Source organism: Leptonotus elevatus, chromosome 3, assembly GCF_054856555.1.
Source record: "Leptonotus elevatus isolate MCC_2025b chromosome 3, RoL_Lele_1.0, whole genome shotgun sequence".
Lineage (NCBI taxonomy): Eukaryota > Metazoa > Chordata > Actinopteri > Syngnathiformes > Syngnathidae > Leptonotus > Leptonotus elevatus.
In genome coordinates, this window is record NC_141241.1 from 47,079 (window position 1) to 64,028 (window position 16,950).

The window sequence follows — 16,950 nt, forward strand, 5'->3', positions numbered from 1 at the left end:
CGATTTATATTATTGAATTGTTGTTCGTTTTTACACATTAGCCTCTCAAGGTCGAAACGTCGCGACGGGCACTCGTTTTTTTTACACTTCTTTTCAATTTTCTTTTTCTTTCTTTTTAACCTTTTTTGGTTCTTTCTTTTGTTTTTGTAGAATAGATAGATTAAAAACCAAAAGAAATCATTTAATTTTAAAAAACTCAACAAATCTGATGTATGACAATGTGATGACTGGACCGTTGTCCAGTATGGCAGACGTCGCCAACAACAAAATAGGCAACAGGGGGGTGGCGGTCGACCACGCTGGTACCAGGGAGGGCGAGAGCGCGGGGGGGTGGACAGTGCACCTCCCTCCTCCCTCCTCCCTCCTACCGCCTCGGCGGAAGGAGGAATCCTGTTCATAAACCTAACCCTAAACACAACAGGGTGAGGGCACTGATTGGTCAAACACACTGGAAGGGGAAAGACACACAGGTGGATGTAATCGGACAAACACGAGACAAACAAACTCACCAAAATAAAACAAAAGCCCAACTCCTACAAAACTGAACACAACAAATGCCTGATTGGTCCAAACGGATGCGAGGGAGCAGTAAAAGACGGATTCTGTGAACAAATACCGGGAGAATTCAGCTTGCTGGCAAGGTTTGAGGCAGTCTGGTCACATTTTTTATTTCTTCATGGGGAGAGGGGGAAATATTCTTATTTGAAAACGTAACGAAGCAAAAGGGAAACGTGGGACAAAAGCAGATCAAATAGCTTTGAAGTGTGTGTAGCAGGCCCAAGTATGCAGCAGTCATCAGCAAGGTTGTCACTTGTTTGAGGTTTTGGGCCAAACGCCGGAAATCGATATTACACACATACAAATATACATAAACATATCACTGGTGTCGGCTCAAAACATTGTACCTCCAAAAGCATCTTTTCAGGAGAGCCCAAAAAACGCCATCTTTGCTCAACCAATAACATTGCATCAGCAAGTGATCAAAACATTTTCAAAATATAAATATATACCGTATAGGGGAGAGCGAGAGAGCGAGAGAGAGAGAGAGAGAGCGAGAGAGAGAGAGAGAGAGAGAGAGAGAGAGAGCGCGCACACTAAAAGCCAAACGTGGCATAGAATAGAAATGAATGCATTGATGCTGATCCAAGTTTGGCTCATTAACGCAGAACATCACTGAGTCAACAAGATTGGGTTTGCTTTTTGGATCCAATCAATCACGTCATCATTCAGCGATTCATTTTGCAAGAAAATGCAAAATATCAACTGATCCCACCAGATTCGGCTTATATAAATATATGCAAATATACAAATGGATACACGTCAGTTTGGTGCAAATGTGAGCCAGCACAATGCGTTCGAATTTGCAAAGTTTCTATTATGGTCAAAAATGGGAGTTTGTGACAAAAGAACAGGCGGTCACGCATATTGAAAGAAGTTTTTTTTGTTTTCCCAACTCGGCTTCCTCCTTGCGGGACCCGTCCCAAATCATCTCCGGCGAGATTCCGGCGCCCGCTTGCTCCACAACGTGTCCACACAACGTGTCCACACAACGTGTCCCGAAGGTCACCTTCCGTCCTCCGAGTCCTCCCATCGCAGCATTTTCAAAGTGAAATGAATTCCATGACATTTTGCAGTCCACGCGATGCGGCCGTTCGCCAGCCGTTCGCCAGGCGGCTCGTCAAGGGCCGTTGTGATGGCACATTTCCTTCCAGGTTTTCAGCTCTTCCTTCAGAGCCTTATTCTGATTTTCAAGCTTCGCCACGCGCTCCTCCAGGCCTTGCACGTAGGCCTTCCTCCTCCGGCGGTATTCCCGCGCGGCTTCCCTGCAAACGCACAAAAGACACTTCAGCGTTTGGCTCGGCCGCTTCAACGCACATTTGCCACTCGTGGTTGTCATTTTGGCCGCTTTGCAATGGCGCCACGTCGGAAGGCGTACGCGCCGTCGGGATAACATTTTGAGGCTCGACGTCGGCAGGCGGATACAACGTTTGATTGCGACGTGTGACCGCTCCGATTGGCTGTGAGCGAGCGAATGGGACAAGAACAGGACGCGACGTATGCAGATCGACAGTAAGCCTTGGCAATTTTGCACGTTTTGCACGCGGACGTCGTTGGAAGAAGGGACGTTGAATTGATGACTTTGCTTGAAGAGAGCGCGCCGTCGTATGACACGAGCACGAACGGGGCTGACGATGACGAGTGATGAAGGCGCATTGATGGCGAGACGTAGCGATTGAATTGGAAATGACGCCGTACGCCGTAAAGAGCCTGACGCCTGCTTCACGTGGGAAGAATGTTGCGGACGCTTGTTTTTGGACATTTTGAGATCCCGCCACGGGAACACATTTCTGCTTGCCTTTATTGAACAATGACAAATAGTGGCTTAGCGCCGCCGCCGATGGTTTGGAGGAGGATCGTCACGCAGGCGTAGAAGAAAAAATCCTTTCACGATGGACATGCGGCGTCTTTGGACTTCCGCCAGCGTGGGTTAGGGTTGGCGTGTCGAGGCCGAAATGGAGCACAGCGCAAATTTGCAACCGGCCAAACGTATGGCAGCCGGCGGGGAACTGCAGTTGCCCGCAATAATTGCCCACGGGGACACAAATACATTTGAACTTTCATCTGAACTTTCCTTTGGTTGAAGCTTTGCACTTTCATCTACCTGTTTTTCATCAAGCTGCGTTCCGACTGGTTCCGCGGACCGCTGCCCTGCGGGAGGATGGAATTGGCGTACTGGAGCTGCGTGGCTGTCATGTCACCTGCCGGATCAGCACACGAGACGCATTCACAAGTTGCAGCCACAACAAACAAGGACACTTTTTCATACGGCAAAGTTAACGTTTCTCCTTCAAAGTCGGTGAAAGGACGACTTTCGTTCTTAGCTGAGATGCGATCAAGTCGAAGTTGGGCCGAAGTCAAAAGCCTCGAGCGAGTCAAAGCCGTCGTCTTGGGCAAGCGAAATCTGCGGCGAGCGCAAGTGTGGTCGCCCCGCCCCCTTCCTGCAGTCCTTCCAAGCGGGCCAATGGGGTAGCGCACGAATGCTATTTTTAGACCGCAGGGTCACGTGACTTCAGCAGCTGAAGCGGAAGGTCAAACGCAAGCCGGCTCGTTGACCAGCCGTGCGAGCTTCGCACTTGTTTATTTCCGAGAAAAAACAACCACGGCGAGTAAACGCGGCGGTTATGGAACTTGCATGAACGACTCCAGACACTCCGACCGCCCACATATGAAGGATGTGTTCTTTATTCGTTTCACGAAGCCAACAATTCAGAGGGATAAATGTGAACGATGGGTGAACTTGTGCGGAACGAAAAAAGAGCAGTTGAACGCCGGCGAAGTGAGCCTTTCACCTTTCACCTTTCACCTTTCTATGTCGATATGGCGTGCGCGCTCCTACGGATGCCAATCCTGTTTTGAGCCCCCTCGCTAGACTCATGAATAAAGCGTGCCGACGTATATGTCGCGGTACCCCGTTGATGTTCAACACCTCCCGAGGTGACGTACGCCGACTCAACAGGAGTTGCAATCAAGCCTCGTCCACAAGCGCGACGGACATTTCAACGGCGGTTCAACGGCGGTTCAACGGCGGGACTGCGCCAACGAGCCGCGCACCCTCGGGCCTCCCTCGTGAAGGAAGGCCCAGCCGCCAAATGGGGATGGAAGGAATGACAACGGGGGAGGAGCTACTTTTTGGAAAAGCTCCATTTTCAACTTCTTTTCATTTGAGCAATTCCATTGGCTTAGCTGGTCTTGCGGTTGACATAAAATGTAGCCCAATTGAAAAGCATAAATCTAAGCACAGCTCCTGTTTTTCATGCTTTTTATTTTGTTTGTCTTATTTTAAGTGCAGCTCCAGTTTGTCCACGATTGCATTTGGTAAAAGCACATTTACTAAGCACTTGTCCTCATGAGTGTCACGCAAGCGGTGACCTGCAGCCCATCCCAGCGAGCGAGCGAGCGGCGTTTGCTAATCAAGGGCGCGCGGGCGGGGCGGGATTGCAGATTCCGAGTCGGAAGGTTTTTTGTTGGTCTGGCCTTGTGCTTGCTGGCATTTGGAGCCAGCCAGTCAACCAGCAAGCTCCGCCACCTTCCACACCACGAGCACGACGGCTCGGACTTTATGCGAAGGTCACGAGCCGAGTCCCGTTGCAACACTATGCCCTCATTTAGTGACTGAAGGTTTGTTTGTTTGTTTGTGTAATTCAGTATTTGTTGTACCTGCAAGCGGTTGAGCAAATTGCATCTGCAGGCTATCCTGCCGCTCTGTGCAGTATGGAATGGGCAGCGATTGTGTGGGTTGCGTACTTGGCATAGCCATTGTTGCCACCGTCTGCGCTCCCTCATTCTGATAACAGAAAGGACCTCCTTGGAAATGAAAGAAAAGTCGGTCATTTTCTCACACAATATTCCATTTGACATTATGCAAATGCAGCCCAGCCAGATAGCGACCCACGCGGAAAAATGCTCAAACCTGTGGAAAACACGTCACCGTCACGGGTTCAAGTCAGCCATGGTCCAAAGCAACAAGCGCTTGTCCTGTCATGTGGGCTTGCCTTATGAGGGATTTTGCTAAAAAGGTGCCGGCGCAAACACGTCACGCGGCTGCCGGCACTTTGCCGGCACTTTGCCGGGATTAGCAAGCAAGCGAGCCACCTTGGCTTTTAACACAACAAATTCAAAGTCTCGCCAGTCGCTGGCCTCCTTTGGAAGCGCAATGCAATTAGCGCACAAGCTAACAGTTAGCCAGTCACGTCGACACCGCCGACATTTTCTTTCGGCCACTTTGGATGCCCGTCGCTCAATCTTACAAGTCAGTCTTGGGGAGGGAGGAGACTCCATCGCCATTGTCGCGTCCCAGCTGAGATCGTTACGTGATATCGTTACGTGATATCGTTACGTGATATCGTTACGTGATATCGTTACGTGATATCGTTACGTGATATCGTTAAGTGATACCGTTACGTGATACCGTTACGTGATACCGTTACGTGATACCGTTACGTGATACCGTTACGTGATACCGTTACGTGATACCGTTACGTGATACCGTTACGTGATACCGTTACGTGATACCGTTACGTGATACCGTTACGTGATATCGTTACGTGATACCGTTACGTGATATCGTTACGTGATATCGTTACGTGATATCGTTACGTGATATCGTTACGTGATATCGTTACGTGATATCGTTACGTGATATCGTTACGTGCGCGCCGCCGCTGGCTCGTCTCCAGCGCACACATGCTCAGTTTTCCCACATCGCGTTTTTGGTCTCACTTTGGAAAACTTGCTTATGTTGTTATAGTGTGTGCGTGCGCGTGCGCGTGTGTGTCACAGGATCGGACTGAAAGCGATGGTGGCATTTACCTTGTATGGAAGGGAAATAGTTATTTGGGTGGTTCCACATGTTTTGATAGTAGCCAAAGGCGTTGGACTCGGGCGCGAGCGTCTGCGGGTTGATTGTGGTCATGGCCGTCAGCGTCTGCGTCCCCTCCGTGTTTAAAGTGTGAGATTGAGGAGGCTGGAAACAAAACAAAACAAACGGACAACGCGGTCAGAGAAAAGCAAACATTTCACTCGCAAAGGCGTCCACGGTGAGAGAGGTCTTGGGTGTCCCGGGATCGAGTGGGCCTGCGCGTCGTTTCTTTTTGTTCTTGTCATTTGTACACGTGGCACAGCATGAAAAGAAAAAAAGAAAAAGTCACTTGCTGTCACGAGCTGAATATGCTGAAATGCGTCTTGACGATCTTCTGGATTACAAATATTTCAATTCACATTCAACCGATCCACATTTCCTAATCCAAGTTTCTCTTTCAAAACTTTGCTGGATTGGATCAGAATTCAGGGAGGCGAGGCCGGCTTGCAGGAGCTCAACAACAACAAAAATGCAAAGTAACAAAACACACATTTATTCCGAATATCTCTTTACACCACGCGAAATGCAAGAGATGCTTGTATCGATCGATGAGCGAGGATGCTAAAGTGACACATGGGATCAGTTGTATCCTGCCCCGCCCGAGGTGGGATCCATTGAATGCTATTTTTCAGGATCAAAAGGATCCAGATTTGGGACTGAAATGTTGAGCTCAAATCTAAGCCACAAGTCATGATGTTTGAGATATCGAACCCAGGTGACATGTGCTTCTTCTTTGCCTGTGTACAAAGGAACCTTGAGCATTGCTGCATGCCAGACCCAAACAAGCATCAACACTGAGGGAAATGTGCTGCCCGGGCTTCCAAAGCTTGCAGGTCATGCATGAAAGCCGTCTCCGAAGCAACAAGACTTTTTTTTGGGGGGGGGGGGGGGGGGCAAAAACATCCAGTCTGCAGATGCCAGCCCTCAAACTCCATCCATCCATTTTCGGATGGCTGGAGCCTATCCCAGCTGGCTTGGGCCAGTAGGCGGGGCCCACCCTCGACCGGTGGCCAGCCAATCCGGACCTTCAAACTTCAAACAAGACTAAATAGCCGAGCTGCGTTGAAACACGTCCACGTGCATTCCACTGATTGCCTCCAAAGTTTGTGTCATTGAAAAATCATTTCCAAAAGGGCAAATATTGGACGGCAGATGATCCTCAAAGTTCCTCCAAACGAAAACAGTCCAGTCAGTGACTGCCTGCACGATGACTTCACAACAAAATAGTTCACTCGCAAGAAATCCGAACCATAAGCAGGGACAAAGTTTGCGGTTGTTTTTTGTGTGATTAAATTGACACTTGAATGGTGAAATTGGAAGTGTGTGGCACGAGGTCAAGTGGGTCAAGTTCTGGCTGAGTTGCGTTCGGAAAAAAGTGCTGGCTGAGTTGCGTTCGGAAACGGCAAGTGGGTCAAGTGCTGGCTGAGTTGCGTTCGGAAACGGAAGTCCTCCGCAAGCGCACGTGTTGGAGCCAGATGACTTTTTGCTTGACTTTCTTTCTCTGGCTGCGATGCCTTGTTGTGGCCACATGGTGGCGCTTGTGCCTCCCAAAAGGGATTCAATAGGAAAGCTCAAAGGAAAAGAGCATCAGAAGCGGGACAAACTTTTTGCGCCGACTGATTCCATTCAAAACTTGACTTAAGCACTTGATTTTGGGTTCATGTGATCGGAAAATTCAACTGAGCTCACTTTGGCTGTTGTTTTGCTGCATGTGCTTTTTATGCAGGAGCAGACAAAACAAATTCGACTCCTTTCTGTCCCTTTTCATTTCTTTGACTTTACTTTGAATTTCAATATTGCTTTATATTGACTTTCTTTTTCAAATGAATTCAATACATTGAATTGAATGATCTTGAAAGCCAGATTTGGACCGGTGCCTTTGACCAGGGTCCCAATATTGTGCTTTACGGTGGCATTGTTGGAGCTGCTCGAGCACGTGACCGAGCCCGGCCACAAATGATGCATTTATTTTTAATGAGTATGAATAAGGTATTAATGAAGTTGAGCTCTCATTCGACTTTTCCCTTTTGAAAATGGAAATGATGTCCAATGATGTTGCTCTCTTCATAACCAATGTTGTTCATACTTTCTCTGTCCAAATAAATAATCGTATTTTCTAATCCATATATAGCAAAACAACCTCTTTTAATATCGAGTATCAGGACGCGTGAAGCATGCAGTCTTTCGCACGAACATTTGGAGAAGGCAAATAAATAATCCACAATAGGCATGAAGCTATTAAAGATTAACATGAAGATTATTATTTGGTTTATTTATTTCTACATTATCATTAGTAATTTATCATTATTAGCGTAGCACTGTTGAAACGTGCTTCGGTCAACTGTATTAGAGTAAAAAAAAAAAAAACATGACAATATGTTCCGTGCTCTTTCGTTTTCTGCAAGCAAAAAAACCGAATTATTCCATTTATAATAAATATCATTTTTAAAAATGCAATTATTTCTTTCTGGTCGACTTTGTGCAACCTATCTATGCAAAAATGCCGGTTTGCTTCAATTCTGAAATAACAAAGAAGAAAAACAAGAACGCTGGAATGCAAAAGTATCAGCTTTTCCGGTCGTGTAAGCGTCCCACATGCTCAAATTGAATTTGGGGAGAAAAAGAAAAAAAAGAAACGTGGCGTGTGATTTGCGGTGGGTGGTTCGATGGCGGTTCGATGTAGTGCAGGTGTCTACTCACATCCATCGCTGAAAGGGTTTGCCGGATCACATGCGCCTTTTGCCGTGCTTGCGTCAAAAGTCAGCAAGGCCAATCCGGTCTTCCTTTCAAGCCGGCTTGTTTATTGCGTCAAATCTTATGTCACCAAAGCTCTTCAATGCTCATTTTCTTATTACACCTCAATTGACCTTACAGGGACACTTTGTTTGACGTCACTCCATTCATGCGTCAAGTCGAGTTTCCGCGAAATCGGGTTCCCAAAAAGCACACACACACACACACAAGATGAAAACATTTGCGTGCTTGTATGTGAGTCTTTCCTGTCATGTGTTTGCCACAAAGTGCCAACAAAGGAGATTGTTGAAGGACTGCAAGATCAAACACGTGCCTTAAGCATTTGACGCAAGACTTGTATGACGCAAAAGACACGTGCCAGGTCCCACGCACGCCCAATTCATTACCAATTAAGGACATGTCCGGAGGACGAACCCATTCACCCTAATAATAATAATAATAATAATTGGACACAATTCATCAAGACGCACGTGCTTGTTTGTCCTCGTGGCAGTCCTGGAAAAAGTTCAAAACAGAAATGTTGGCACAACATTCACACTTCTTGCTGTCCTGCAACATTTCAAATGTTTCACATGCATACGCACGAGCACGGAACATCTGGGGAGAAATTCCAGGCGACCCGACCAGATGACAAGCGCCGTCAGACATTTACACGTTGCTCCTTTTTAGGATCATTTTCACAAACTAGAAAAATACAATTAAAAAAAGGACGTGTTTTACATACAGCGACTCATATTCGATCGATCGTGTCGAGGGAGCCTGATTATTATTATGCAATTCAAACAATACACGTTATGCATTTTAAATACTCTCATTATTCATTTAGAGTAATTACACTTTATTAATACTATACATAAACCTGATTATTATGCAATTCAAACAATACACTTGATGCATTTTAAATACTCTCATTATTCATTTAGAGTAATTACACTTTATTAATACTATACATAAACCTGATTATTATTATGCAATTCAAACAATACACTTGATGCATTTTAAATACTCTCATTATTCATTTAGAGTAATTACACTTTATTAATACTATACATAAACCTGATTATTATGCAACTCAAACAATACACTTTATGCATTTTAAATACTCTCATTATTCATTTAGAGTAATTACACTTTATTAATACTATACATAAACCTGAGGATTATGCATTTCAAATGAATTGGCTTTATTAGATTAATAAATATGTATAATTTAAGCTTTATTTGGCAAGTGTGTATTAAAATTAACATGGGAATTTGTTATGTAAAAAAACCTGCGTGCAACTGTGAAGCGTCGACGTCAAGCGCGTCAGTCCACTTCGTCGTTGGCCTCCTGATTGAAATCTTGACGCTCGAAAGGATTACGAGTCACGCAAGTCCTTCATTCAAACCCGTCCATGCAAAAGGAGAAAAAAGTCGCATCCAGTAGATCCTTAGAAAATACAACAAATTATACGGAGTGCTTAAAAATAAGACAACCACTGCTGAGTAATCGTACTTGATTTCAACACGCCAAAACACAAGTTTCGTTCCGAAGAACCAGAACGTGAGGATCACGTAGAAAATACAGGACTCTTTATTACAGAAAAAAAAATGCCAAGGAAAGGAACGGGCGAGAGTGAAAAGCAATGAAGCAGCATCGATTAAAAAAAGAAACTCAATAGACCAAGAACAGTCTTCACGGCAAACAATTCTTAAAAAGATTCACACAGCAAACAAGAATAAGAATTTCCTCCCAGCGTCAGACTCGATGCCGCCCACGACCAAATTGCACTTTGACCGATAAAACCTTCCCAGAAATAAGTCAGTTCTAATTTGCTAAAACGAGGAAATGAATAAAAGGCCCATAAAATAATTCTATAGGGAAAACACAGCGACACAAAACTCGTGATTGGTCACTCCTACAAAGACAAACATTATGTGTTGCATTGTGTAATTAAATACAATTCTCATATAAATAGTCATTTACGTAAAGCAAGTTGTACCTTTTGGACAATAATCCCTCCCGAGTAGGACCTGCTTCCAAAGTGCCTTCAGACTCAAACAGAAGCCAAATTGTATGTGGGCGATATCAACAGGTGATCAACTTATCACAACGAATTCGATGAAATAATTACCATGCTGGCGGATTTCCCGCCACTTGGAGCAGTTTACTCGACAAATGTCAAATGCTGCGAAGTCTCGATTGACTTGTGCAAAAGGTTTGACGTCCTCGTGTCTGTGACAGTGCGGCCTCGTGCGCACCTGCGGCAATCAATGTGCGAGCTCACGGGCGCCACTCCTTCCTCGCCTTTAAAGCCTTCCCCAGGTCCCAGAGGTCCCAGAACCCCCCCCCCCCCCCCCAAAAAAAACCGGTCCGAAAAGCAACCTTTACATATATTCCACACAGCATTGCGAAAGTGGTTGGAAAGAGCAAAACGTGATGCAAAGGTTCCACATTTTGTTTTCAATCAAGAATACTTGGGTTCGATTGGCTGATGCAAGCCAAGCAGTTCATTCGCGTGCGCACCAAACTTCGCTCGCAAGACGTTTTCCTTCTTCTGACACCAACTGTTGTTGTTTTACGCACACCGCAACGTGTCGGTCCCGATTCCGACGCTTCCAGTCCGTGTCAGTGTCGCGTGTCAACTTGTATTCTTTGCAAACACCATCACGATGGCTTGCATGTCATTCGGCGAGCCCAAAAGTGGCGCAACTCGTCGACGAACTTCATGTGTCGCCTTTTATGTCATTTGGCACGCCTTGCGACCGCATGCATGCGCTTGTTATTGCGCAACACTGCATGCATGCGCTTATTATTGCGCAACACTGCATGCGGATCATGGATCGCTTTGCACTTCGCCAACAATGAGCAACAATAATGAGGCTACTCGATCATTACCAAGCAGTTCAGCGTGTACCCCGCCGACTGCCCGAAGCCAGCTGGGATAGGCTCCAGCGATCCTTGTGAGGACTAAGCGGTTAAGAAAATGGATGGATCCTTGCCAGATAAAAATGCACGAAGCGCCGAACAAGGAAACGGTGAGTAGTTCTGCCAGAACAGAATTCCTTGCCGTGTCTGTTAAGTTTGTTTGCCCCCCCCCCCCCCCACCCCCCATCGGCGCTTATTGGTTTCGTCCCACATTAAACAACGCCTGATTGGTCCGACCTTTAAACGTATCAGCGGGAGCAGTGAGTTGTATTCTCCGGAGTTTGTCAACTCACAAATACCGCGAGATTCATGTATATATATATATATATATATTATGTATATATATATATATATATATATTATGTATATATATATATATATATATATATATGAGATGAAAGACAAGTCATCCATGCATGGGCTGTCATTGGGAAACATGGACAGCAGGGGGCAGCAAAAAAGGGAATTGCACAAATGATCCGTTCAAGTTTTTATTTGAAAGGAAAAGGAAGCTCCAGTCAGTCAGTCTGTTGTCAGCAGGCGGCGTCACAACAATGTGACAAAACTGGCAAAACTGGCCCGCTGGCCGGCGAGCGCCACCGCCGCACAAAGCACAGCAACCGGGCAGGCCGTCGTACGTGCGTACGTGCGTGCGTGCGTGCGTGCGTGCGTCCGTGGCTGCGTCCGTGCGTACGTGCGAACGTGCGTGTTCTCCTTGGGCAGGTTGACCTCTTTGTCACGTGAAGACCTCCAAGACGCCCCCTCGGCACATTGCGCCGCTTTTGGCCTCAGGTGCGCCGTCAGGACACCTGCCAAGTGGAGCAAACGTCAGAATGCTCACATTAAAAAAAAAAAAAAAAAAAAAAAAAAAAAGAATGCTCACATTTCAACACGCAGCAGCTCGTGGACAAACTTGACATTTGGACAGCAAAATCAGATGGAATGGAAAATAAAGTCAAAGCTGCTGTTGTGTTCCGGGTACCGCTCGCTTTGATCCCACAAGTGTGTACCAGGAGGCGGATCAAAAAAGGGGTTTATTACAGAAAAAAAACACGCTAAATGATTCACAACGAAAGGCCTCGCAACCAGACAGGAAGAAAAATCAAAGCAAGCAAAATCACTTGCAAACGTGATTAAAAAAAAAATATATAGATCTATTTTTTTAATCACTTGCTATAATAAAACGAGCAAGGAAGGCACTTCAACACGGGCGCACAAAACGAGATAGTGGAAAGTCGGAGGAAAAGCAAGAAAAAGACTTGCACGCTTCCATTCTTTGTGATCGCAGAAGCGAGCGTCACCATTTTACAAGCTGAGGACGCCATTTTGAAGAAAGCAAAATGGAGCTGACCTCCGGCAAGGGTTTGACATCTTCGCTGACGTCTTTGCTGACAAGCTGCCGCTCATCTTCCTTTCTCCCGGCCAAATGGCTGACAAGCTCCGCCTCCTGACAGCAGAATGAAACACGCACGTTAATATGGCGTCCAATGGGCAGAAAACCCGTCAAAACGCTTGAACGGACTTTTCTCTTGCGCTCCGCTTGCTTTGGCATCTCGTCTGCAGACACTTTGGGACGAGAGGGCGTGGCCTCCTTGGGCTGGGGCCCGTCGTGGAAAGTGGGCGGCCTGAGGATGACCTGGAAGGTGCGACCGCTGGCGCGCTCGCCCGCCTCCGTCACCTCCAGGTGGCGGATGGCGCCCAACTTTAGATCCACCGTCCCTGTGGCACAAAAGGACGTTGATTGGTTGATTGGTTGATTGATTGGCATCTGCTGCTGCAGGTCAACATCTTCACATCATCATCATTCGTCAGCTCCACCCAAGGAGGAGAAAAGTTGCCCTTGATCATTTCATATCATCTGCAACTTTTCCTTTCTGCCGACAGCTTTGCGCATTTCCGCCACTCGCCACTCGCTACTCGACGGACGTTATGCATGTTCCCGGCCTTTTGTTTATTATTCCCATGCTGCCATTTTATTGTGTGGACATTAACTCATTGACTGGCAGACATTTTGACTGAAGCAACCCCCTTCGCTCCCGGCTGGTTTGCTAGAATTTGAATGGTTTTGCAAGGCCCACAGAATATTGTGCTCTATTGTTATCAAAACATGAAACAGACCAAAAGATTCGAGTTTCTTCTTTCATCAGAAAAAAAAAGGATATTTCTATCTGTTTCCGTTTTGCAGCAATTAGCATTAGAATAGAGCTAAGTTTCATCATCATTCACAAATGGTTTCAAACAGTGGGCAAAAGAGCTTTTTTTGCAACATGGCCCTGGTTGATCTCTTATACTCTTATAGTCGAAAGGCTGCATCAAAACCTTCTGTATGCTCTAGCATACAACCAAAAACCTATAAATACGTCTTTGGGACACTTGAAATATAAAAAAAGAGAATGTATTTCTACGTTTTTGGGAGCAAATTAGCAGTTAAAAGCAGTTAAAAGCAGAATATTTGGAGTCCTTTTGAGCGAGGGCTTTGATGGAAGAGAAAAGTCAAAAGCGGGAGGTGGCATCCAAATATTGACGAGTGCCTGCAGGGCCACGAGGATCCGTGCTGCCCGCTACGCCGGAAGTGGCGACAAATATTGGCTGCTGTGTGTGCGTGTGGTCCAAACTTGTTTTGCACTCACGTTTGCGTATACTCGCTTGTAAATCGTCCTGATGCTTACCGGCCGTTAGTGACGGGCGGATCCATCCAAATATCAATACGATATCATAGTGGCAGTATCGAATCGATACTGCCACTATAATATGGATCTCGTAGTTTGGTTTCAGTTTGGCTCTTTTCTGCACTGCTGCGGTTGGTTCAAACAGATAACAGGCACGATTGGGATAGCAGGCACAGGCAGACTTGCTCCCGTCCCTCCCGGTTCCGGTTCCGGGAATAGAAATAGAAATGGAAATGGAAATGAAAGGAAAATGGAAATGAAAGGAAAAGGATGTTGTGGTGACGCAAGCAAAAACAAACAAACGCTGCTGTTTGAATTAAACAGCGGGGGCGAGTGTCCGGCTCTCCTCTTTTCCGGCGTTTTGGTTTTCGGCCAAGCATTTTTCATATTTTATAATAATATTATAACTTTAATTAATTATAATAAATGCAACGATAATAAAAATTGGCATAATTTTTTCCGGCGTTTTGGTTTTCGGCCAAGCATTTTTCATTTTCGGACAAAACATTTCATTTCGGTACATCGCTAGTTGTAATGTTTCTGGGGGGGGAAATATTGATCACGTTTTTTCTATTTATCAACAAACTTGTCCTAATTTTGTCCTTTGTTTAAAATAAAAAGGAAACAACAAAAACATTTGAAGGTTGAAAATTGATTGTGATTAAGCAATTCGATGATACAGCTACCTTAATTTAAAAAAAATTATATATATATATATATAGATATATATACACCGTCATTTTCGAAAAGTATCTATATCAATATGTGGCCTTATATTTATTTGGCATCCGATCGATACCAACATGTACAGTATCGCGCACCACTACCGTCCGTTCCCTCGTTTCTTTTCTACTCACGGATGACATGCGCAACTCCGCCTCTAATTGGCTGCTACGCCTTTCGCTGATGACGTTGGCTGACTTGAAGCACGAGCAGGAGTCGCGTCGAGCAAAGCGACCTTCAGATGCTGTGCCGAGCCGCCAAAGGGATTTGCGATCGCCATGTGGATTCGAACCCGTCACGTCCGGGGTGGATGCTTTCGCTTACGTGCCAACGACATCATCTCCTTGACTTTTGCAGATTGCTCGTTGACTTTAAAGGAAGCTCAAACGAGAAGAATGGAGAACAATTGTTTAACATTTGGCCTATTGACATCGAGCCAGACTTTTCCTCCCACTATTGTTGTTAATTGTTCAATAAATATTGTTTGATCGTTACTCAGAGTAAAAATCACATTAGGCGATGACGTCATAATAATCACTTTAGGCGATGACATCATAATGATCACTGTAGGCGATGACATCATAATGATCACTTTAGGCGATGGCGTCATTTGCCAACGCTCAAGCCGTCAAGATGACGCCGACGGGACTTAGTAGTTTGAAAATTGTGGTAAAGAAAGGAGAAGGCGCTGTTTTTAGTGGCTTCCGTTTGAAATGTGCAGCGTTTTGGTGCGCTTGTCTTCGCAGTCAAGTTGTCACGTGACGCTCAATTGGAGCAGGGGTGCGCAAACTCGGGTTTCCGACGTCTCCCTCCTCCAACACAGGTGAGGATCGTTATCGGGCAGCGCTTGCCCATCATATGCATCATCTGTGTTGGAGAAGGGAGCCGTCCAAAGCCTACAGGAGCGAGTTTGCCCACCCCTGAATTTGAGAACGCGAGCTTCAAGCTGAGCCGAACTTTGCGCTGACCTTCCTTCTTGGCGCTGGCGGCAGCGGTGACGTCGTCCGAGGCTTTTTGCACGATGCAGGAGCACAGGAACGACAGCAGGGGGAGCCCTCGCAACTTCTCTCTGTGAACTGCAAAATTGCCAAAAGGCCAAAGAAAAGATGAGAAAGGGCGCAAAGCAAGTGCAAGTGAACAATTGCGGCTGGAACCGAAACGCACCTGCGAACGTCATGATGTTGTCCAGAGGAAATCGTCAAAAGGGAATTCTGACGTCTGCCTGGCAAGACTAAAGTCGGGGACAGGATGGAAATTCCACTTCTTACTAACAGTTCATTTGCACGGAACAAATACAAAACGGACCAAATCCTCTCATGGAAACTGGAGGTCATTCAAACAACAACTTTGTCTGTGCGTTTGGAGAAAAAAAATCCCAAACCACTTTTTTACCTTCTTGAAGTTCTCAAACAGATTCAATGTGCATTTTCTCTCTGCTTTATTTTTATTTTTATTTTATTTTTTTAAAGAAAAATGACGTATTCTTTTCAGGTTCATTCGTCATCCTTGTTGCCAAGATTGGACTTTTTTTCTAGCTGCGAATGCGTCTGAGCCATTGATGTTTTTTCCTAACCCAGTTCGTCAACGACATCGTCAGCAAATTGCCAACAGACAGCTAAACTGATAAAACAGCACAAATTATGGCGAGGAATCATCATCATCATCATCATCATCATCATCATAATGTAGCAGAAGAAAGAATCACTCACCGGCTGTGACTTGAGCGTGAAGAGGAAAAAGCTGACGATGATGATGATGATGATGATGATGAGCGCCTCCGCAGCATCAGGACCACAGCAGCTGCTGCATGACATCATTTGGGAGCCACCCCATTGGCTGGCAGGAATGCCGGCCTCTCATTGGTCAGCTTCTCTTGAGCACGCTGCAGCGACCATCATGCACTGGAGCGACTTCCGCAAAATGATGTCATTCGTTAGGCGCGTTTAAAAAAAAGAAAAAAGTCCACGTCAAAAGTGATGATGTCACGAGGAGCCAATCAGGCCTGCGGGGAGCACGTGACCCTTGACTTTGTCTTCTTTTGGGTTGTGTGGAGGTCAGTCGCTGCCTTCCAATCAACTACGGTACAAGCGGACCGGACTCGTGCATTTTTCCACCGAGGGAGGGAATTGCCCTTCGGCTGCTCCGCCAAATGTAAAGCTTGCGCCGCTCCTGCCACGCTTTTTACATGCGCGTCATCGGCGACATGCAAGCGAAGCAAACGCCACCAGTGACGTCACGCGAGAGATGCTCAGCACGGAACGTTTCAATCCAAGTTTCGATTGGATGGAGGACCGAGACATTATAAACTCATTTAAAATGATAGACACACACATTTATACACACACACACAATATAATGCCGGCGCAATTCATTTGATCTTTACAACAGTCTCACCCCCCCCCCCCCCCCCCCAAAAAGGAAAGAGTCGACAGTGGGTTGAAATGATGAGGCGAGTTCGAGAAGGTGAAAAATGAAGC

The 16,950-nt window shown here is 45.9% G+C and overlaps 2 protein-coding genes across 5 annotated transcripts; both read right to left on the minus strand.

Annotated features, from left to right (window-relative positions):
• Positions 1 to 642: 642 nt before the first annotated feature.
• Positions 643 to 10,479, minus strand: LOC147176487 (cyclic AMP-dependent transcription factor ATF-1-like). 3 transcript variants are annotated; one of them, XM_086071559.1, is made up of 6 exons: positions 10,288 to 10,479; positions 10,156 to 10,208; positions 5,371 to 5,524; positions 4,219 to 4,365; positions 2,663 to 2,759; positions 643 to 1,823 (listed from the first exon to the last, which is right to left on the minus strand). In XM_086071559.1, exons 3-6 carry the CDS (start codon positions 5,471 to 5,473, stop codon positions 1,679 to 1,681), a joined length of 492 nt encoding a protein of 163 aa, XP_085927685.1. In that variant the 5' UTR covers positions 5,474 to 5,524; positions 10,156 to 10,208; positions 10,288 to 10,479; the 3' UTR covers positions 643 to 1,678. The 3 variants fall into 3 exon arrangements, with proteins under 3 accessions (XP_085927685.1, XP_085927684.1, XP_085927683.1); XM_086071558.1 differs by lacking the exon at positions 10,156 to 10,208; XM_086071557.1 differs by lacking the exons at positions 10,156 to 10,208; positions 10,288 to 10,479 and adding an exon at positions 8,120 to 8,273.
• A 1,119-nt stretch (positions 10,480 to 11,598) lies between these two features.
• LOC147176488 (stathmin-4-like) lies at positions 11,599 to 16,608 on the minus strand. Of its 2 annotated transcripts, none has more exons than XR_015094412.1 (6): positions 16,183 to 16,608; positions 15,638 to 15,704; positions 15,442 to 15,549; positions 12,604 to 12,800; positions 11,965 to 12,528; positions 11,599 to 11,890 (listed from the first exon to the last, which is right to left on the minus strand). XR_015094412.1 is itself a non-coding variant. In XM_086071826.1 (6 exons), exons 2-6 carry the CDS (start codon positions 15,648 to 15,650, stop codon positions 11,882 to 11,884), a joined length of 423 nt encoding a protein of 140 aa, XP_085927952.1. In that variant the 5' UTR covers positions 15,651 to 15,704; positions 16,183 to 16,608; the 3' UTR covers positions 11,599 to 11,881. The 2 variants fall into 2 exon arrangements, 1 of the variants encoding a protein (XP_085927952.1); XM_086071826.1 differs by having other exon boundaries at positions 12,433 to 12,528.
• Positions 16,609 to 16,950: the final 342 nt, after the last annotated feature.

Bases quoted from the DNA above. Each gene is read 5' to 3' on its own strand.
- LOC147176487 (XM_086071557.1), bottom strand. The intron at 4,366-5,370 runs GTAAATGCCACC...TTCATTTCCAAG, and splicing joins CTATTTCCCTTCCATACAAG to GAGGTCCTTTCTGTTATCAG. The intron at 2,760-4,218 runs GTACAACAAATA...CTGATCCGGCAG, and splicing joins ATTTGCTCAACCGCTTGCAG to GTGACATGACAGCCACGCAG.
- LOC147176488 (XM_086071826.1), bottom strand. The intron at 12,801-15,441 runs GTCAGCGCAAAG...TTTGTGCCACAG, and splicing joins CGCCAGCGCCAAGAAGGAAG to GGACGGTGGATCTAAAGTTG. The intron at 12,529-12,603 runs GTCCGTTCAAGC...TTCTGCTGTCAG, and splicing joins AAGCGGAGCGCAAGAGAAAA to GAGGCGGAGCTTGTCAGCCA.